The 22,209-nt window shown below is 44.7% G+C and overlaps 1 protein-coding gene across 6 annotated transcripts in view; it reads left to right on the top strand.

Annotated features, from left to right (window-relative positions):
- dysf (dysferlin, limb girdle muscular dystrophy 2B (autosomal recessive)) overlaps nucleotides 1–22,209 on the top strand; it is a 400,698-nt gene that overhangs the window by 26,134 nt on the left and 352,355 nt on the right. For 4 of the 6 annotated variants that reach the window (XM_059965801.1, XM_059965798.1, XM_059965800.1 and 1 more), the window contains exons 1-3: nucleotides 4,611–5,098; nucleotides 12,701–12,756; nucleotides 15,902–15,993. In XM_059965801.1, the coding sequence (XP_059821784.1) occupies nucleotides 5,005–5,098; nucleotides 12,701–12,756; nucleotides 15,902–15,993 (242 nt within the window). In that variant the 5' untranslated portion in view covers nucleotides 4,611–5,004. Of the gene's footprint in view, nucleotides 1–4,610; nucleotides 5,099–12,700; nucleotides 12,757–15,901; nucleotides 15,994–22,209 lie in introns of those variants that run through there. The other 2 variants (XM_059965799.1, XM_059965797.1) reach the window with 2 other exon arrangements.

Here is a 22,209-nt window from a genome sequence, read left to right as displayed (position 1 = left end):
TCCCCACGCAGGCCTGAGGTGCTTATTACAGCCTCAGGCAGGAAAGACAGTGGATCAGCAGTGGCAGATATTCTTGGGCATAATACAAAAGATGCAAAAGCAGTTCATTCCAATGAGAAGGAAGGATTCAAAGAGGGGGAAGGGGCCACAGTGGTTGACAAAGGAAGTCAGAGATTGTATAGCATTAAAGAAAAAGAAGTATGACAGGGCTAAGATGAGTGGGAATACAGATGATTGGGAAAGTTTTAAGGAACAGCAGATCTTAACTAAAAAAGCAATACGGAGAGAAAAAATCAGGTATGAGCTCAGTCTAGCCAGGAATATAAAAAGGGATAGCAAAAGCTTTTTTAGCTATGTGAAGAGAAAGAAGATAGTTAAGAACAATGTTGGCCCCTTGAAGAATGAATTGGGAGAAATTGTTATGGGAAACAGGGAAATGGCAACAGAATTTAATGCATACTTTAGATCTGTCTTCACCAGGGAGGGCACAAGCAATCTCCCAGATGTAAGGATGGGCCAGGGTCATAAGATATCAGAGGAATTGAGACAGATTGACATTAGGAAAGAAACTGTGATGAGTAGACTGGTAGGACTGAAGGCTAATAAATCCCCGGGTCCAGATGGTCTGCATCCGAGGGTTCTAAAAGAGGTGGCTCAGGAAATTGCGGATGCATTGGTAATCATTTTCCAATGTTCCTTAGATTCAGGATCAGTTCCTGAAGATTGGACAGTGGCTAATGTTGTCCCACTTTTCAAGAAGGGAGGGAAGGAGAAAACGGAGAACTATCGCCCTGTTAGCCTAACGTCAGTCGTGGGGAAGATGCTTGAGTCCATTATTAAGGACGAAATAGTGGCACATCTAGATGGCAGAAATAGGATTAGGCCGAGCCAGCATGGATTTACCAAGGGCAAATCATGCTTGACTAATCTGTTGGAGTTTTTTGAGGGTGTAACAAGGATGTTAGACGAGGGTAAGCCAGTAGATGTTGTGTACCTAGATTTTCAGAAGGCATTCGATAAGGTGCCACATAGGAGATTGGTGAGTAAAATCAGAGCTCATGGCATTGGGGGCAGGGTTTCAACATGGATAGAAAACTGGTTGGCAGATAGAAAGCAAAGGGTAGCAGTGAATGTGTGTTTCTCAGACTGGCTGGAGGTGACTAGTGGGGTACCACAGGGCTCTGTATTGGGACCACAGCTCTTTACGATTTATGTCAATGATTTAGATGAGGGCATTGAAAACTATATCAGCAAGTTTGCTGACGATACTAAACTGGGTGGCGGTGTGACATGCGAAGAGGAAGTTAGGAGAATACAGGGAGACTTGGATAGGCTGAGTGAGTGGGCAGATACTTGGCAGATGTCATTCAATGTGAATAAGTGTGAAGTTATCCACTTTGGAAGCTGGAACAAGAGGGCAGAGTATTGTCTGAACGGTGTCGAGTTAGGTAAGGGAGAAATGCAAAGAGACCTAGGAGTCCTAGTTCACCAGTCAATGAAGGTGAATGAGCAAGTGCAACAGGCAGTGAAGAGGGCAAATGGAATGTTGGCCTTTGTTACAAGGGGAATTGAATACAAGAGCAAGGATGTTCTTTTGCATTTGTACAGGGCCCTGGTGAGACCACACCTGGAATATTGTGTACAGTTTTGGTCTCCAGGTTTAAGGAAGGACATTCTGGCAATTGAGGAAGTGCAGCGTAGATTCACTAGGTTGATTCCTGGGATGGCAGGGCTGTCTTACGCAGAGAGATTGGAGAGATTGGGCTTGTACACGCTGGAATTGAGGAGATTGAGAGGGGATCTGATTGAAACGTTTAAGATAATTAAAGGATTTGATAGGATTGAGGCAGGAAATATGTTCCAGATGTTGGGAGAGTCCAGTACCAGAGGGCATGGATTGAGAATAAGAGGTCAGTTATTTAAAACAGAGTTGAGGAAGAGCTTCTTCTCCCAGAGAGTTGTGGAGGTGTGGAATGCACTGCCTCGGAAGACGGTGGAGGCCAATTCTCTGGATGCTTTCAAGAAGGAGCTGGGTAGATATCTGTTGATTAGGGGAATCAAGGGATATGGGGACAAGGCAGGGACTGGGTATTGATAGTGAATGATCAGCCATGATCTCAGAATGGCGGTGCAGACTCGAGGGGCCGAATGGTCTACTTCTGCACCTATTGTCTATTGTCTATTGTCTACAGCCAGTGATTCTACATAACTGTGGGTTTGAGGATTTGTTATGTCACCAAAGACTCTTGCAAATTTCTCTAGATATACTGTACAGTGCAGAGCATTCTAACTGGTTGCATTGGTATGGAAGCTGCAGAGGGTTTGTCGACTTGGCCAGCTTCATCATGGGCACAACCTTCCCCATCACTGAGGACATCTCCGGTAGGCAGTGACTCAAGAAGGTGACATCCATCTCTGAGGAGCCTCACCATCTGAGATGTGCCTCCTTCTCGAACAGCTTCTTCCTCTTTGCTGTCAGATTTCTGAATGGTCTAAGAACCCGTCAACATTATTCCTGATGAAGGGTCTTTGCCTGAAACTTTGGCTGTTTATTCATTTCTACAGATGCTGCCTGACCTGCTGAGTTCCTTCAGCATGTTGTGTGTGTTGAAGCTTATCATCCTGTTTCTTTCAGCATTAATTATTTAATTTGTAATTTATGGCAATTTTATGTCTTTGCACCGTACTGCTGCCACAAAACAATAAATTTTATGTCATATACACTCAGTGACCACTTTATTAGGTACAGGAGGTGTGTATCTTCATGGTCTTCTGCTGCTGAAACTCATCTACTTCAAGGTTTGACGTGTTACACATTCAGAGATGCTCTTCTGCACACCACTGTTGTGACCCTTGGTTATTTGAGTTACTGTCTCCTTCCCGTCAGCTTGAACCAGTCTGGCCATTCTCCTCTGATCTGTCCCATTAACAAGGCATTTTCACCCACAGAACTGCCACTCACTAGATATTTTATTTGTTTTTCACACCATTCCCTGTAAACTCTAGAGACTATTGTGTGTGAAAATCTCAGGAACTCAGCAGTTTCTGAGATACTCAAAGCACCCTGTCTGGCACCAACAGTCATTCCACCATCCAAGTCACTTAGATCAGTCTTTCCCCATTCTGATGTTTGGTCTGAACAACAACTGGACCTCTTGACCATGTCTGCGTGCTCTTATACATAGAGTTGCTGTCACATGATTGGCTGATTAGATAGAACTTAGAACAGTACAGCACAGGAACAGGCCCTTCTGCCCACAATGTTGTGCTAAACCAAATAAATTAGTAATCAAACAGCCAACTGAACTAATCCCTTCTGCCCACACAATGTACATATCCTTTTATTTTCCTGACACACATATCTTTAAGAGATACACTATCTCAGACCAAACATCAGGATTGGGAATAAATGTGATCTAAGTGACTTGGACCATGGAATGTTATCTCAGAAACTGATGATCTCCTGGGATTTTCCATGTACAACAGTTCCCAGAGTTTACAGAGAATGGTCCAAAACACAACAATCTCATCCAGTGAGCAACAGTTCTGTTGGCAAAAACACCTTCTCAATGAGAGAGGTCAGAGGAGAATGGCCAGACAAAAGAGAATCTGCAGACGCTGGAAATCCGAGCAACACACACAAAATGCTGGAGGAACTCAGCAGGCCAGACAGCATCTATAGAAAAAAGTACAGTTGATGTTTTGAGCCGCGACCCTTCAGCAGGACTGGCCAGATTGGTTCAGTCTGACACGAAGGTGACAGTAACTCAAATAACCATGTTTGCCTTTAGTAGTTGAGGCATTGACTTCAACAGTTAGAAAGTTATGTTGCAACTTTATAAAACTCTAGTTAGGTCACATCTGGAGTATTGCATAGAGTTATGGTCACCCGGTTACAGGAAAGATGTTGAGGCTTTGGAGAGGGTGCAGAGGAGGTTTATCAGGATTGAAGGGCAGTGGACAAACATAGGTTGTTTTCTGTGGAGCAGCATGTCTTAAAATTAATTATTACATCAAGGAGTAGGCGTGTCTAATAAAGCCAGTGGGTGTACTACAATGTTTATAAACACGATTCTAAGGAAAGGAGTTGTCAACATTTCAGGTCAATACGCTGCATCACAGTGGAACCACAATGTGTCTACAGTCGTGATGATGGGTTTTGACCTGGAGCATCAACAGTTAAATTCTGTACCACACCCCTTCATATTTGCATCCCGTCAACAGCGGCATCCCGACCCACAGTTATTGCTTGACCCAATAAATCCCTCCAGTAGTTTGTAAGTTGCTCCAGATTCCGGTACAACACACACCCCAAATGCTGGAGGAACTCAGTAGGAGATGGACAAACTGTCAACTTTTCAGGCCGGGACTGTTCTTCAGTGCTGCAGAAGCACTTGTGTCTTGATGCAGGGTGTCGACCTGAAACGTCGGCTGACTTTTAGCCCTTCTTTCCTAGTGCTTTTGCTGATGATGATGTGGGAGTTAGTCATGGTTTCTCTGTGTAGACGGTCAAAGCAAGCATAGTTGCAGTCTTGGCTGAGAAACCGGAACAAAGAAAAATAAATACATTCTTTTTTTCGGGGGGGGGGGGGGGGGTTGACGCTTTATTTCTTTGAACGAGTTGATTCCATGATTCTTATTTGCTTTGTGGCTGTCTGTGATGAAGACACATCTTCGAGTTGTACGCTGAATTTATACTTCGGTAACAAATCTACTTTGAACTTTTGAACTTCAGAATCCTTTGAATCTTGTGATTCTGAAGGGTTAAATCATGAAAGGTATTTAGCTTTTCCTAAATTTATTGGGAGGAGCTTGGATTGTCATTTCCCCCCGGGACAAGACATTACCAGCGAACGGTTTCCCCTGTTGGGAGTGTCGGAAAAAGGCGAAACTCACCCTCGACAACTGCCCTGCACCGTGCCAGTCTTGGCGCGCCTCTCCTGGACTCATTTCCCTCTCCTGGACTTTATTTTGCTCCGTATTCTGTCCTGGTCAAGTTGGAGCATGTTGCGATGTCTGCTGTCTGCGGCGAGGAACCTTCCCAACGTGGAAAAGAGCGGGAGGCACAGCGACCCAGTGGCCACCCTGAGCTTCAGAGGTAAGGACGGACTCCGGAGCCAGGAAACCAGCTGCTGGCAGAGGGAGCGAGCGTGGGTTAACGGGATCCGTAGATGCTCCCGTTCCCAGGAGGCAGACGCGCAGCTGTTCGTGCCCGGTGACAGTGACAGCTCTCTACCGATTCACAGCCTCTTTCTGTCCGGCTGCCTGCCCCTCGGAGGGAGCTCGCTCGCCATCCTGCTCTTTAAGTGCGAAACTTAATGTTACAACAAAGGCAGGAGGCTCATTACTGAGCTCGCAAAACTTTCTCCACTGCGCTCGGTGGAAGCGTTTATCGAGATTTGCAGCTCGATTTACTTATTGAGTGCGATGTGGACCATTCCAACCTCGGGACCGGGATGCTGGGGATGGCTGAATGGGTTGGTGCTCCTGTCTCCCTCTCCCTCCCCCTGCCTACTCCCTTTTCCCTACCTCTGCCTCCCCTCTCTCTCCCTCACTCTCCCTACCTATCTCTCCCTCCCTTCTACCCCATTCTTCCCCTCCCCCCCCCTCAGGATCAGAAGGAGAAAGGGAAACTCCAAAGAGTTTTTAACTTGTTTCCATATATAGAGAGGGAGCCCTCAGTTTCGTTTTAAAGCTGGTAGCTCTTTGAAGCTGAGATTCAGCACGAGGCTCCGAGAGTCTCCAACCATTTTAGAAGTGCTGCTTTGTATTTCTATTGGTTTTCGTCACGAGAATCATATAGCACAGAAACAGGCCATTCAGCCTCTCATCAATGCTAAATTTGTATCCTAGCCAGCTAGTCCCACCTGCCCATGCTCCTTTCCTCTGTTTCTCCCGCTCTTCCTCTGATTTCCCCAGTGGACTCTCAGAGTCATAGACCTTCCGATCGACCTTCTGCATTGACGCCTAGGTGAGCCGATGATAACTTGCATAAAATTTCCAGTACCCGCAATTGTTTTTTGCTTTACAACAATTTAATAGGGTTTAGGAGAATTTTAATATTCCCTTGGCTAAGCTTCAAAGTTCAAAGTAAATTTTTTTTATTAAAGTTTGTAAAGTTACCATACACTACAATGGGATTCACTTTCTTGCAGGCATTTTACAGGAGAATAAAGACATGCAATATAATTTATGTAAAACTAGACATGCAAGAAGACTGATAAGCAACATGTATGTAAAAGAAGACAAACTGTACAGATATATAAATAAATAATATAGAGAGAATGAGTTGTAGAGTCCTTGAAAGAGCGTCTGCAGGTTGCTCAGAGTTGTGAGGAGTGAAGTTATCCACACTGCTTCAGGTTGTAAGGTAATAACTATTCCTGAACCTGGCGATGTGGGACCTGCCAGCCTTGATGATGGCTGCTGCTTTCATGTGGCAACGCTCCATTTAAATATGCTCCTTGGTGGGGACCACGCCCTTGTGGTTTGGAGGCTTGTATGCCTCAGTGGCCCAGAGAGCTATGTTGGATGGAGTCAGGGCTTTGTGCTTTGGCTCTCAGTTGCATCACCCAAGTCAAAGGGTAGAGGCCGGATGAGCCTCCAAACCATAAGGGCATCTAGCTTTGCATGTTCAGCTTGGGGCTAACAACCCTGACTAGTCAAACAAAATTGTACTGGAAACAGCAATGGACGATCCTTTTGTATCTGAGGGCAGTGGTATTCATTAGGGATCTGTGTGACTGACAGCAGTGAAAACAGAGAGAAAGCTACTGACATGATGAAAGAAGTCCTGAACATCACCAGAGATGGAGGACCTTCACTAAATACCAGTGGCATAACAGAAATAAAAATGGTGAGGAGGGCTTTTCCTATGACAGATTTGTCTCCATCCTCCACCTTCTGCAGACTTTTCCCTTCCTGGCAACTGCATTTCCTTAGCAAGCTATGATGCAACCAGTCAGGATGCTGTCCGCTCTGCAGCTATAGAACTTCACCAAATATTTTGGAAACTTGTTGAATCTGCAGGAACTTCTCAGCAAGCACCGGTGCTACCTTGCCTTTTTGTGACAGCACTTATGTTCTGGTCCCGGGGCAGATTCTCGGAAATGACACTCCAAGGAATTCAAAGCTACTGACCCTCTCCACCTCCAATCCTCTAATGAGAACTGACTCATAGGCCTCCAGTTTCCTCTTCCTGAAGTCAATAATCAGCTCCTTCATCTTGCTGGCATTGATTAAGAGGTTGTTGTCGTGGCACTACTCAAAAGGATTTTTATCTCCCTCCTGTGTGTGTGTGTGTGTGTGTGTGTCTGTGTGTGTGTCTGTGTGTGAGACTGTATATGTATATCTGTGTGTGTGTGTGTGTGTCTGTGTGTGCGACTATGTATATGTATGTCTGTGTGTGGGTGTATATGAGTCTGTCTATGTGTATGCAACTATGTATATGTATGTCTGTGTGAGGGCGAGTGTGGCGTCTGAGTTTACTGTGTGCGTGCTCACACAAGTATCACCCTACACGTCTTTACCTGTGTGTGTGTGCACTGGAATTTGGTCATTTCTCTGTGTGGGAAGGGGTGAATCTCACCGTTTCACTGAATAACTGGATTGTGGGATGCTGCCTTTGTGTAGCAGTCATAGTGGCTAGACCTATCCCCACCCTGCGAGGGATTGCGTGGAATTTGTTGTGAATTGTTTGTGTTATCTCCAGAACAGACTCTGGGAGAAGGACAGACATGAAGAAATCATGGTAACTGATAGTTATCTGCTGTTCTGCAGACAGAAGGTAAACTATCATTAAAGTAACCAATCTTGGGCAAAACCTAACTGAATAGAGTGCAGCACAAATCGAATCTCTTCATGCAAACTCAAAGTCAGGAATCAAAAGGTTGAGCATTTGTGTAACTAATGTAGTGAGCTGTTATTGTAGGAAAGGCGGATGAGCTCAGGGCATGGATCGACACCTGGAATTACGATAGTGAGACTTGGTTGCAAGAGGGGCGGGACTGGCAGCTCCATATTTTGGGGTTCCGTTGTTTTAGATGTGACAAAATGGGAGGGATAGAAGGGAGAAGGCAGGCTTTACCAGTCAGGGAAAATGTCACAGCTGTGCTCAGTCAGGCCAGACTGAAGAACTCGTCTAGTGAGATGTTATGGGTGGAATTGAAATATGTGTATGACCGAATTATTAGGGCTAAGTTATAGACCACCCAATAGTCTGAGGGATTTAGAGAAATACATTTGTAGAGAGATTGCAGGCTGTTTTAAGAAACAAGGTTGCTATAGTAGGCGATTTTAACTTTCTACATATTGACTGGGACTCTCACACTGTAAAAGGGCTGGATGGGATAGAGTTTGTCAAATGTGTTCAGGAAAGTCTCCTTAATCAGTACGTAGAAGTCCCAACGAGAGACAGTGCGACACTAGATCAGCTGTTTGGGAATGTCACCTTTTGCAGGTGACGAAAGTTTATGTAGGGGAACACTTTGCATTTAGTTGTTATAATGCTACTAGCTTCAAAGTAAATACAGAAAAAGATAGGTCTGGTCCACAGGTCAAGATTCTAAATTGGTGAAAGACTAATTTTGCTGGTACCTGAGAGGATCTGCCAAGTGTGGATTGGGACAGGCTGTTTACTGGCAAAGGTGTACTTGGCAACTGGGAGGTCTTCATATGTAAAGAAAAATTGAGGACACAAAACTTGTATATGCTTGTCCAAATAATAGGTAAAGATAACAGGTTTTGGGAACCTTGAATTTCAAAAGATATTGAGGCTGTGGTTAAGGAAAAGAAGGAAGTGCACAGTAGGCAGGGACAAATTATGTGCTTATGGAATTTAAGAAATGCAAAAGAACAGTTAAAGGAATCAGGAAGGGTAAAAGAAGACATGAGTTTGACCCAGCAGCCAAGATGCAGGAAGTTCCTAAAGGATTCTGCAGGTACGTTAAGAGCGAAAGGACTGCAAGGGACAAAATTGGACCTCTGGGAGATCAAAATGGTAATCTATGCAGGGAGCCAAATGAAATGGGGGAGATCTTAAACAGATTTTTTGCATCTGTATTTACTCAGGGGATGGACACAGAGTCTATAGAAGTGAGGCAAAGCAGCAGCGATTAGGTCATGGACCCCATACAGATTACAGAGGAGGTGGCGTTTGCTGTCTTCAGGCAAGTTGGGGTGGATAAATCCCTAGGGCCTACAAGGTGTTCCCTTGAACCCTGTGAGAGGCAAGTGCAGAAATTACAGGAACCCTAGCAGAGATACTCAAATCATCCCTGGCAACAAGTGAGGTACCTGATGATTGAAGGATAGCTCAGGTCGGTCAAGAAGGTTGAATTGCTTCGCATTCAAGATGAGGTAGTAAATTGGATTAGACATTGGCTTTGTGGGAGGCCTATGACTAATGGAGTGCCACAGGGTCAGTGCTGGATCCATTGTTGTTTGTCATCTACTGTGGTGCTAGAAAGTTTGTGAACCCTGAAGAATTTTCTCTATTGCTGTATAAATATGACCTAAAATATGATTAGTTCTTCATGTAAGTCCTAAAACTAGATAATGAGAACCCAATTAAACAAATAACACAAAAAACATTGTACTTGTTCATTTATTTATTGAGAAAAATGATCCGATATTACTTGTATTTGTTGGAAAAAGTATGGAAACCTTTGCTTTCAGTAACTGGTGTGACCCCCTTGTACAGCAGTAACTTCAACCAAACGTATCTGCTAACTGTTGATCAGTCCTGCACATCAGCTTGGAGGAATATCAGGCCATTCCTCCTTACAAAACTGCTTCAACTCTGGGATGTTGGGCTTCCTTGCATGAACTGCTTGCTTCAGGTCCTTCCACAACATTTCTATAGGATTAAGGTCAGGAGTTTGACTCAGCCATTCCAAAACAAATTTTCTTCTTTTGAAACCATTCTGTTGATGATTTACTCTTGTCTTTCAGATCATTGTCTTGTGCATTATCCAGCTTCTATTAATCTTCAGGTGACAGACTGCTACCCCGGCAGTCTCCTGTAAAATGTCTTGATACAATTTTGAATTCATTGTTCCCTCAATGATTACAAGCTGTCCAGGCTCTGAGGCAGCAAAGCAGCCCCAAACCATGACGCTCCCTCCACCAGGCTTCACAGTTGGATTTGAGGTTTTGGTGCTGGTGTGCAGTGCCCTTTTTCCTCCAAACATGCAATGTGTATTTCTGCCAAAAAGTTCAACTTTTGTCTCAACTGCTAACAAAACATTGTAGAACATCCAGGTGGTCCTTTGCAAACTTGAGATGAGTAGCAATGTGTTTTTTTTTTGGAGAGCAGTGGTTCCCTCCATGATGTCCTTCCATGAACACCATTTTTGTTCCGTGTTTGTCTTATAGTGGACACATGAACAGAGATTTTAGCAAGTTCTAGCGAACTCTGCAGATTTTTTGCTGTTACCCTTGGGTTCTTTTTCACTTCCTTCAGCATTGATATACAAAATTTTGAGGGGTATAGATAGGGTGAATGTAAGCAGGATTTTTTTTCCACTGAGATTGTGTGGGACTTGCAACCAGAGGTCAGGGGGTAAGGTGAAAAATTTAAGGGGGACATGATGGGAAACTTCTTCACTCACAGGGTCTTTAAGGTGTGGAATGAGCTGCCGGCAGGAGCGATGGATACGGGTTTAAGTTCAATTTTTAAGAGAAATTTGGATAGGCTCATGGATGGAAGGGGTATGGAAAATTATGGTCTTGATGAGGTTAATAGGAGTAGGTAGTTTAAATGGAACTAGATGGGCCTAAGGACCTGTTCCTGTGCTGTGCTTCTCTGTGACTATGACTCTAATAAACTGATAGTAATACCCATGGCATAGGCTAAACACCAGACTGAATCAATTGCAAGGGATGATTCAGAGAATGTTCATGGGTTTATTATTGTCACATGTACTGTGGTACAGTGGACATTTCTCTTAAAAGCTTGAGGTGTAGAATAACTGTGGTGGAGGTGTGGTGTCCCATCATTACCAATTGTGGCCTGTAAGACTGATGGATGGGACAGAGTAATTGTCTGCTGGAAAATGAGATTGGGAAAATGGCAGAAAGAGAGAGAGAGAGAGAGAGTGAGGTGTTAGTGATGACGGATGAAAATATTTTAGCATTAAGAAGAGATGTACCATGAGGTAAACTGGAAGCGGAGACTTTATAAGTAGAATTAAGAAATAGGAACACGTTTAAGATTCCAGTGAGAATTGTGCATAGGAATACCAGAAGCAGATTTGACCTGGCATAATGCATAACTGCAGGAATAAGGCAAACATGTTGTAAAGGCAGAGTGGTTTTAATGCAGCATTCAAATTTTCACATTGATTGGTGGCAGTAGATGAGGTCAAAGCTCAAATGCATTTATTATCAAAGGATATATACTGTATACAACCTTGAGATTTATCTCCTTAAACCACTAAGCAAAGAAACCCAATAGAACCCATTAAAGGAAAAAGGAAGACCTTCAAATACCCAATGTGCAGAAAAAAAATCATGCAAACAATAAAAGTAAGCAAATAACATTCAGAACCGAGATTCAGGAAAGTGAGTTCACAAAGCCGGTTACAGCTGGTACAGGAGTCTGTCAGTTGCAGGCCACAGCTTTAGTTCAGTGTTCAGCACAGAGATGAGTAAACGTTGCAAGCAGTGAGGTGAACACTTGCTTGTCATTCTCTGGCCCCGATACCCTGACCTTTTCAATTTGGCTAGCCCTTAAATTGACCAAACAGCGGGTTGTTCTTTGCTATTGGACCCGGCCCCCTGCTGCTTTGATACACACTCGAACCCAAGATCTGCTGCCTTGTTTCAGTCCGTACCAGACCTTGCCAATCCGGCCTGGGGCTTAGATCAGTGAAACATTGGCTTGTTTCTTGCTCTCAGGCCTGGACTGCACTGCCTCGTCTCAGATTTGCCACTTTGATCAGCTCCAAGCCTGCTTCAGCAATGGCCAAGCATTGGCTCACTCCCTGCTGCCTCGATTCAGCCCATACACGGCTTGCCATAACTGTCCTACATCTTTGTGACTTCAATTCACACAGGTCATATAGGCAGTACAAAAGCACAGGCTATTGGTTGCACTGCTCGCTTTTGAGAGAAAAAGTGTGACATAAAGTAATTAGTAATTTTGTTTGCTGCCAGTAAGTCATCGCTGTGCTTAAACAGCATCTTAAGCAGAAAGCACTTTTCAGATGCCAGAGTGTGATAAGAATATGGCACGATCATCGATATTTCAAACATTCGGTGATGCCCCATCCCCCCTTCACATTCCCCATTCCCTTTCCCTCTCTCACCTTGTCACCTCCCTCTGGTGCTCCTCCCCCCTTTTCTTTCTTCCATGGCCTTCTGTCTTCTTCTATCAGATTCCCCCTTCTCCAGCCCTGTATCTCATTCACCTGTCAACTTGTCCCGCTCTTTACTTCAGCCCCCCCACCAGGTTTCACCCATCGCCTGGTGTTTCTCCCTCCCCTCCCCTCACATTTTAAATCTACTGCTCAACATGTTTTCTCCAGTCCTGCCGAAGAGTCTTGGCCCGAAATGTCGACTGTACTTTTTACCAGAGATGCCGCCTGGCCTGCTGAGTTCCTCCAGCATTTTGTGTGTGCTGCTTGAATTTTCAGCATCTGCAGATTCTCTCTTGTTTGTGATAAGAATGTTGCTGACAGATTCTTCCATTCCATTGCAGGTGTAAAGAAGAAGACCAAAGTCATCAAGAACAACTTGAATCCTGTGTGGAATGAGGTGAGGTGTTTGTGGATATTCATCTAAATGATGACCTTGTGCAGTAAATAACACTGATCAGTCTATAGTCCTGTTAACCTAGCCTCACAGATCTGCTTGAGACAATTTACAGACAGGGAATCAGGTTTATTATCACTGACTTGTGTGATATGAAATTTGTTTTGTGGTGACAGTACAGTGAAAAGACATAAAATTACTATAAATTACAAAACTAATTCATGCAAATAAGTGACTTACAAGACAGAGTCATAGAGATGTACAGCACAGAACCAGGTTGAAACAATTTAAACTGCCTACTGCCATTGATCTGCACCCAGACCATAGACCTCAATATCCCTCCCATCCTTACACTTATGCAACCTTGTCCTGAAGATTGAAATTGAGCTCACATGCACCACATGAGCTGGCAACTCGTCCCACTCTCTCAGGACCCTCTAAGTGAAGACGTTTTCCCTCATTTTCCCCTTAAACTTTTCACCTTTCACCCTTAACCCATGACCTCAGTGGTAAAAGCATGCTTACACTTACCCTACCTATACCCTTCATAATTTTGTAAACCTTTCCCAAGTCTTCCCTCTATCTTCTTTGTTTTACCTACTCAATCTTTCCATATGATTTTAGGTCCTCTGGACCCAACAACATCCTTGTAAGTTTTCTCTGTACTCTTTTAACCTTATATACATTGTTTCTGTAGGTGGATAACTAAAATTGAATGCAAAACTCTAAATTAGGCCTCACCAATGTGTTACACAACTTCAACATAACGTGCCATCTTCTGTATTCAATACTTTGATTTATGAAGGCCAATGAGCCAAAAGTCTCTTTACGACCTTAGAATTAGATTTAGATTTTAGATTCCTTTAATAGCAGAGAATATATGCAATATACAGTCTGAAATTTGTACTGTTCACAAAAGAATCCACAAAACAAGAAACCCCTTAGAATGGATGATAGCACATCAAAGCCCCGAAATCCCCCTCCCCTTACCCTTCACAGACCCCAACACCCCATCATTAGATGCCACTTTCAATGAATTATGGACCTCAGTGCCCTCCCATATGAAGGTAGTGTTCATAGACCACTTGGAAATCTCATTGTGGAGGAGAAGGTGTTTATGATTTGTTGAGTGTGAGTCTCCAGAAAGATTAAAGATTTGTCACATGTACTCTGAAAGGTAGAGAAATGCATTGTTTTGTGCCAATGACCAGACCAGTCCAAATATTACATCAGTAATCCAGGTTCAATTCTCACCACTGCCTACAAGGAGTACTTGTGTTTTCCCCATGACCGCGTGGGTTTCCTCCGGGTACTCCGGTTTCCTCCCACATCCCAAAAACGTATGGGTTAGTAGATAATTGGTCACACGGATGGATTTGGGCAGCGTGTGCTCGTTGAGCCTGTTACCATGCTGTATGACTTGTGTGCATCGGAGAAGCAGGTGGCGTTGAGCCTCCAGACATCTTCGTACCAGAGTACAGACTGCAGCTGGATGACTGGGTCAGGGCGCCCGTGGGTCATATCCTGAACCAGTTCCAACATGTCCTGTAGACCAGCTCCAGCGGGAGGTTTGTCAGAATTCATGTGAGGTCATAAAATTAAAAGTTAGTTTTATTTGTCACATGAACCTCAAAAGCTACAGTGAAGTGCATCGTCTGCATCATGACCAACCCAGTTCAAATATGTTCCATGGGCAGTCCACAAGTGTTGCCCTGCTTCTGCGACAACAACTTACTAACCCTAACTCATATGTGGGAGGAAACCAGTGCACCCAGAGGAAACCCGGGCAAACTCCTTATAGACAGCGGAAGAAATTGAACCCTGACTGCTGTTCGCAGGCACAGTTCCCCCTCTCTGTTGGTAGAAATGAGAAGAGGGAATGTTAGGGTCCTAAGTGATAGATGCCACTTTCTTGAGGCACTGTGTTATGAAGATATCCACGATGGTGGGGAGGGTTGCACTTGTGCTGGAGCTGGTTGAGTCTACAACCCTCTGCAGCCTCTTGTGATGCATTGCATTAGCCCCTCCATACCAGACGGTGATACAGCCAGTCAGAACGCTCTCCACTATACATCGGTAGAAACTTCCACACCAATTTTCCTGGGATCTTTCTATGCCCACGTGGACTACTGCATTTCTTAGACTGCAGCAGTGACTACATTTGAACATCGATCAGAATATCACCGGCATAGGTCGTGAAATTTGTTAACTTTACAGCAGCAGTACAATGCAAGACAGGATGATAGGGATAAATAGCTTTGAATTACAGTACGTATATATATTTATTTAAATTAGGTCGTGCAAAAACAATGTAGTGAGGGAATGTTCCCATGGGTTCAATGTCCATTTAGAAATCTGATGGCAGGGGGGAAGAAGCTGTTCCTGAATCATTAAGTGTGTGCCTTCAGACTCCTATACCTCCTTCCTGATGGTAGCAATGAGAAGAGGGCATGTCCTGGGTGAAGGGGGTCCTTAATAATGGATACTGTTTTTTTGAGGCAATTCTCCTTGAAGATGTCCTGGATACTATGAGGCTAGTGCCCACAATGGGGCTGACTGAGATAGCAACTCACAGCAGTTAACTTCAGTCTTGTGCAGTAGCATCCCCAGATACCAGACGGTGATGCAGCCAATTAGAATACTCCCTGTAGAAATTTGCAAGTGTGTTTTGTGACATATCAAATCTCCTCAAGCTCCTAATGAAATGTAGGTTTTCTAGGATGTCCTGTACCCTGACTGACCTCAGTCTGCAACAGTGTGGCCACGTGGGTTCAGAGAATAGAAGTGATCTGATAGAGATGAACAAGGTGACAAGAGGTATAGATCGAGTGAATAGCCAGAGACTTTTTCCCAGGTATGAAATAGCTAATAAGGTGACATAATTTTAAGATGACTAGGGGAGTGTAGAGGGGTGATGTCAGAGGTAAGGTCTTTCTATGGAGAGCGGTGGTGCGTGGAACACCCTGCCCGTGGTGGTAGACATGTTTAAGAAACTCTTAGATAAGTATAAGGATGATGGAAAAATAGAGGGCTATGTGGGAGGGAAAGGTTAAATTGAGCTTGGAGTAGGTCAAAGAGTCAGCATAACATTGTGGACCGGATCGTCTGCACTGTACTCTACTAAACTTGAGTGGTTTCTTACATACAGGGCTTCGAATGGGACTTGAAAGGAACTCCGCTGGATTCAAGTTCTGAGATCCACGTGGTGGTGAAAGACCATGAAACCATGGGCAGAAACAGGTAGGATGTCGCTGGTTGTCCATGAAACACCATTCCAGTTGAGGGGTTGGTGTGTCCCAACCACCCCACAGCAGATCTGCAGGAGATGGCTTCTGTCCACCGATGGTATGCTGGCCTCCATCAGTCAGGGCATGGGTATAGAAGGTGGGGCATTATGTTGCGGTTGTACAGGTCACTAGTGAGGCTGCATTTGGAATATTGCATTCAGTTTTGGGCACTGCTAGGGAAAAGCATGATCCTTAACAGATGAGAAAATGTAATTTAAATTAATGTTGGTAATTGTGTTAGTCACTGTTTTTGTCTCTGCGGATATTGTAGTTTTGTGGCATGGAAATTGTAATAAATGTATTTTGCAAAAGAAAAGTGGAATCCTAGGGCAGAGGAGGATCCCTGGAGTGGCAGAGGAGGGTGTGTTCCCCGGAGCAGAGATGGAGGTTCACTGGCCCGGTTGGGGAGGATGGTATCCCTCGACACCATGTGTTTCCTCTCCATGGTTACTCAAGCACGGACATACCATCAGAACATCGCCAGGCAGTCCCTCCGCTATCGATCTCCAGGACCCACGGAGAGCTATCTCTGCCCGCCTCAGGAGTATGTTTACTAGGGCATTCTCTTTCCTCCTTGTCCTCTCCTCGTCTGCCCTTCCTGGATGCAATGCATAAAAATAGGGTGGGGCTAAAATGCAACTAGAAGGCGAGGAACAGCCTACTTAGGGGCTGCACACATTCTCTTTCAGACAGCAGAAGGGACAGAGGCTGGGAGAAAACCTTTTTCCATGTTGGGACAGCTCAGAACAGGTGACGCTTCCCTCCTCCATGCTGGGGTCCCAGTGGAAACCCATTTACAAGGGTGTCTTTCCCATGTACATTGGGTACCTGGGGTGGGGAGTGATGAACAGAGAGGTGCCCTGTAATAACTTCAACAGTTTGTACATGGATCTCCCAGCCACCCGCCATTGGGAGAAACAATACGCCACAAATACGTGGAGTGTGAGAGATTACAGCCTCGAATGGCATATTTGCAGGAGCGGCTCTTTGCCTTCCGTTTCAGCCCCTCCCTACTTGTATCCAGTAAGTTGGGGAGCGTGGGTAAGGAGGAAGAAGATGTCAAGCATAAAGGTTGAACAAGTTAGGTCTCTATTCATTGGAGTGTAGAAGGTTGAGGGGGGATTTGATCGAGGTATTTAAAATTTTGAGAGGGATAGATAGAGTTGACGTGAATAGGCTGATTCCATTGAGAGTAGGGGAGATTCAAACGAGAGGACATGATTTGAGAGTTAGGGGACAGAAGTTTAAGGGAACCACGAGGGGGTATTTCTTTACTCAGAGAGTGATAGCTGTGTGGAATGAGCTTCCTGTAGAAGTAGTAGAGGCCAGTTCAGTTGTGTCATTTAAGGTGAAATTGGATAGGTATATGGACAGGAAAGGAGTGGAGGGTTATGGGCTGAGTGCGGGTAGGTGGGACTAGGTGAGATTAAGAGTTCGGCACGGACTGGGAGGGCCGAGATGGCCTGTTTCTGTGCTGTGATTGTTATATGGTTATATATTCCTGGGACTGGCTAAGATAGCTATCCGTGGGTCCTGTAAGTGGGCAGCGCAGAGTTCCAACTGTCTGGCGACATTCCGGGTGTACGTTCGTGCTTGGATAACCCTAAGGAGGGAACACACGGTGTCCCAGGACCAGTGGACACCCCAGGAAATAAGCGACATCCTCGACAGGGATGAGATCATTTTAATTTAGTTTGTGTTGGCTTGTCACTGTTTATGTGTTTGTTGTAGAATGAATTTTTTTTTTGTTTAAAAAAAAAACGAGTTACCCAGTATGGAGGAGGTCCTTGGCAGATAGAAGGTTTGTACAGTAATGGCCCAGTCCCACTGCAAATCTCACTGCCACATGGAGTGGCCACTGTGGAAATCCCAGAGGGCAGAATCCCCAGAGCAACACACACAAAACACTGGAGGAACTCTGCAGGTCAGCGGCATCTATGGGAAAGGATAAATAGTCAGCGTTTCAGGTTGAGGCCTTTCATCAGGACTGAGAAGGAAGTTGGGGATGGGGAGATGTCAGAATAAATAGGCGGAAGGAGAAATTGATATTGATGCCATCAGGTTGGAGGGTAACAGGACAGAATATAGGGTATTAAACCTGCCCAGACATGTCCTCCCACACCTCCACTCAGGGTCCTTCCAGGTGAGGTAACACTTTACCTGCGAGCCTGCTGGGGCCATCTATTGTGTCTGGTGCTCTCAATGCACCCTCCTCTACATTGGTGAAACCCGTCACAAATTGGGAGACCGCTTCTTTGAGCACCTCCACACCATCCGCCACAAGCGGGACTTCCTGGTGGCAAAACATTTAAATTCCTATTCCCATTCCGACTATTCCATGTCAGTCCACCGCCTCATCTGTGCCAAGGTGAGGGCACCCTCAGGGTGGAGGAGCAACACCTTGTATTCCATCTGGGTAGCCTCCAACCTGATGGCATGCAAAACTGGGCTGAGTAGTGGCAGATGGAGTTTAACCCAGTAAGTGTGAGGTGGTTCCTTTTGGCAGGTCAAATATGATGGCAGAATGTCTGACCCTGGTCAGACCCCACTTGGAGTACTGTGCTCAGTTCTGGTCGCCTCACTACATGAAGGATGTGGAAGCCATAGAAAGGGTGCAGAGGAGAGTTACAAGGATGTTGCCTGGATTGGGGAGCATGTCTTATAAGAATAGCTTGAGTGAACTCGGACTTTTCTCCTTGGAGTGACAGAGGATGAGAGGTGACCTGATAGAGGTGTATAAAATGATGAGAGGCCTTGATCGTGTGAATAGTCAAAGGCTTTTCCCCAGGGCTGAAGTGGCTGGCATGAGAGGGCATAGTTTTAAGATGCTTGGAAGTAGGTACAGACGTCAGGGGTTAAGTGTTTTACACAGAGAGAAGTGAGTGCGTGGAATGGGCTGCTGGCGACGGTGGTGGAGGCGGATATGGTAGGGTATTTAAGAGACTCCTGGATAGGTACATGAAGTTCAGAAAAATAGAGGACTATGGGTAACCCCAGGTAATTTCTAAAGCAAGTGCATGTTTGGCACAGCATTGTGGGCCGAAGGGCCTGTATTGTGCTGTATGTTTTCTATGTTTATGATTATCAATGACTCCTTCCGGCAATCAAATTCCACTCCCCTGCCCCACCAATCCCCACTGTGATATTCACTTCTCACCTGTCTATAACTTCCCCTGGGTGCAGTGCTCCTTGCCTTTCTCTTATCGTTCACTCTCCTCTCCTATCAGATTCTCCCTTCTCTAGCCCTTTATCTTCCCCACCCACCTGGCTTCACCCATCACCTCCCAGTTGGACTCTTTGCCCTACCCCCCCACCCCACCTTTTCTATCCTGGAGTCTTCCCCCTTCCTTCTCAGTCCTGAAGATGGGTCTCGGCCGGAAATGTCAACTGTTTATACTTATTTCCATGACAGCTGCCTGACCTGCTGAGTTTCACCAGCATCTTGTGCGTGTTGCTTTGGATTTCCAGCATCTTTTTCCTGTTTGTGTAGGAGTTCTGGGTGGATTACGGATCAGGACTATTTGTTTAGTGTGATTGTATTTTACTGATATTTTACATGTGCTTGTTATCTTGTACGTGCTATGTGTACTTTGTGCTGTGTTTTGCACCTTTGACCCTGGTGCAAGACAAGGGAAAATCTGCAGATTCTGGAAATCTGAGCAGCGCACACAAAACGCTGGAGGAATTCAGCATCTATGGAAATGAGTGCAGTCGGTGTTCTGGGCCAAAATGTTGACTGTACTTTTTCCCATAGATGCTGCCTGGCCTGCTGAGTTCCTAGAGTAACACTGTCTCGTTTGGCTGTATTCATGTATGGTTGAATGACAATTAAACTTGAATTGGGCCTCCAGGAGATGGAGATCTTGCTGTGTATTGGTTTATTCTTCTCGCATGTAAAGACTAATAATAAATTTATTTGTCTCAAACATTGAACCATCAGAATCAGGTTTAATATCACCGGCATATGTTGTGAAATTTGTTGTTTTGCGGCAGCAGTACAACGCAATGCTTAGAAATAAAAACTGTAAATCACAGTAAGAAATATATTTTTATAAATAAATTAAGTAATGCAAAAAGAGAGCAAAATAAAAAAAAACATTGAGTTCAATAGCTCCATTTAATATCAGAGAATTTACAACCTGAAATTCTTGTTCTTCAAAGACATCAATGAGAACAGAAGAGTGCCTCAAAGAGTGAGTGACAGTAACCCCCACCCCCCATGTACAAGCAACAGCAAAGCAATGATCCTTCCTGTCCCACTTATTTCAGCAAACAAAAAGCATCAGCTCCCTCTACCCAACAAGCAGGCAATAGCAAAGCCCCCCAAGCAAAAGACAATGATCTGCAGTACAAACAAAAACAAATTGTTCACCCAGCAAGTTGGCATACCACTGGCTCTCTCTCTCGGACAAAAAGGTGCCACCCTTTCACAGTGAGAGGGGAGACGGACAAAGACAAACAACTTGCTGATTTACAGTGTTGAAGACAGAGTTTACAGCTTTCTGCAGCTTGTTTTGATCCTGTGCAGTGCTCATCCAGTTCGAATGCTCTCCATGTACACCTGTAGAAATTTTTGACTGTCTTTGGTGACATACCAATTCTCCTCAAATTCCTCAAAATTTAGCCGTTGCCATGCCTTCTTTGTAATTGCATCAATAGAGTATGTCGGCCCCGGGATAGATCCTCAGAAATGTCAACACCCAGGAACCTGAAACAGCTCATCCTTTTCACATATAGCATCATAAAGACAGGCACTTCGGCCCATCTAGTCTATGCTGAGCTATTTAAGCTGCCTACTCCCATGGACCTGCACCAGGACCACAGCCCTCCATACCCCTACCATCCATGTACCTTTCCACACTTCTTTTAAATGTTGAAATCGAGCGTGCATGGACCACTTGCACTGGCAGCTCATTCCACACTCTCACCACCCTCTGAGTGAAGAAGATTACCCTCATGTTCTTCCTAAAATTTTCACCGTTCACTCTTAATCCATGACCTCTGGTTGTAGTCCCACCCACTCTCAGTGGTAAAAACCTGCTTGCATTTACCCTATCTACGCCCTTCATAATTTTGTACACCTCTATCAAATCTCCCCTCCGTCTTTTAAGTTCCAAGGAATAAACTCCTAACCTACTCAATCTTTCCTTATAACTCAGGTCCTCCTGATCCAGCAACATCCTCGTAAATTTTCTCTGTATTCTTTCAACCTTATTTACGTCTTTCCTGTAGGTATCTGGCCAAAACTGCACGCAATTTTCCAAATTAGGCCTCACCAATGTCTTATACAACACATCATAACATTATCATCTCCTGAAGTCAGTATGTTGGTCTATGAAGGCCAATATGCCAGAAGCTTTCTTTATAATCCTATCAATCCGTGATGCCACTTTCAATGAATTGTGGTCCTGCTTTCCCAGATCTCTTTGTTCTACCGCACTGCTGATCCCTCGATGAGGATTGGTGTTTGTTCCCTTGACTTGCCCCTCCAGAACTCCACAAGCAATTTCTTGGTTTTACTGACATTGAGTGCAAGGTTGTTGTTGTGACACCACTTAACTAGCTGATCAATCTCACTCCAGTATGCCTCCTTGTCACTGTTTGACATGCTGCCAATAATAGCTGTGGTCACTGGCAAGTTTATAGTTGGGGTTTAAGCTATGCCTAGCCACACAGTTGTAGGTGTAGAGAGAGAAGAGCAGTGGGCTAAGCATGCATCATTGAGGTATACCAGGGTTGATTGTCAACAAGGAGGAGATGTTAATTCTGATTCACTGAAACATAGTCATTTGCATCAATGACCATCACAGTCCAAGGCTATCCTAGGACAGCTCACAAGAGTCACCACACTTCCAGTGACAACATAGCCTGTCCAAAACTCCCTATGTTTTGGACTGTGTGAGGAATCCCACACGGTTATGGAGAAATGGTACAAACTCCTCACAGACAGGGGAGGGAAATGTATTGCAGACACTGCAAAGCTTTCCACTAAATTCTATATTTCTGAGCCGTCCTGTGGTACTTGCACCATGATACAGTGAGAAGCCTGTCTTGCACACCGTCCGGTCATTACACAATGCGGTGAGGTGGAACAAAGTGAAACAATAACAATGCGGAATAAAGCGTTACAGTTATAGAGAGAGTGCAGTTTGGGTAACTGGTGAGGTGA

The sequence above is a fragment of the Hypanus sabinus genome, chromosome 3, assembly GCF_030144855.1.
Source record: "Hypanus sabinus isolate sHypSab1 chromosome 3, sHypSab1.hap1, whole genome shotgun sequence".
Taxonomy (NCBI): domain Eukaryota; kingdom Metazoa; phylum Chordata; class Chondrichthyes; order Myliobatiformes; family Dasyatidae; genus Hypanus; species Hypanus sabinus.
This window is presented reverse-complemented; position numbering and strand designations above follow the sequence as displayed.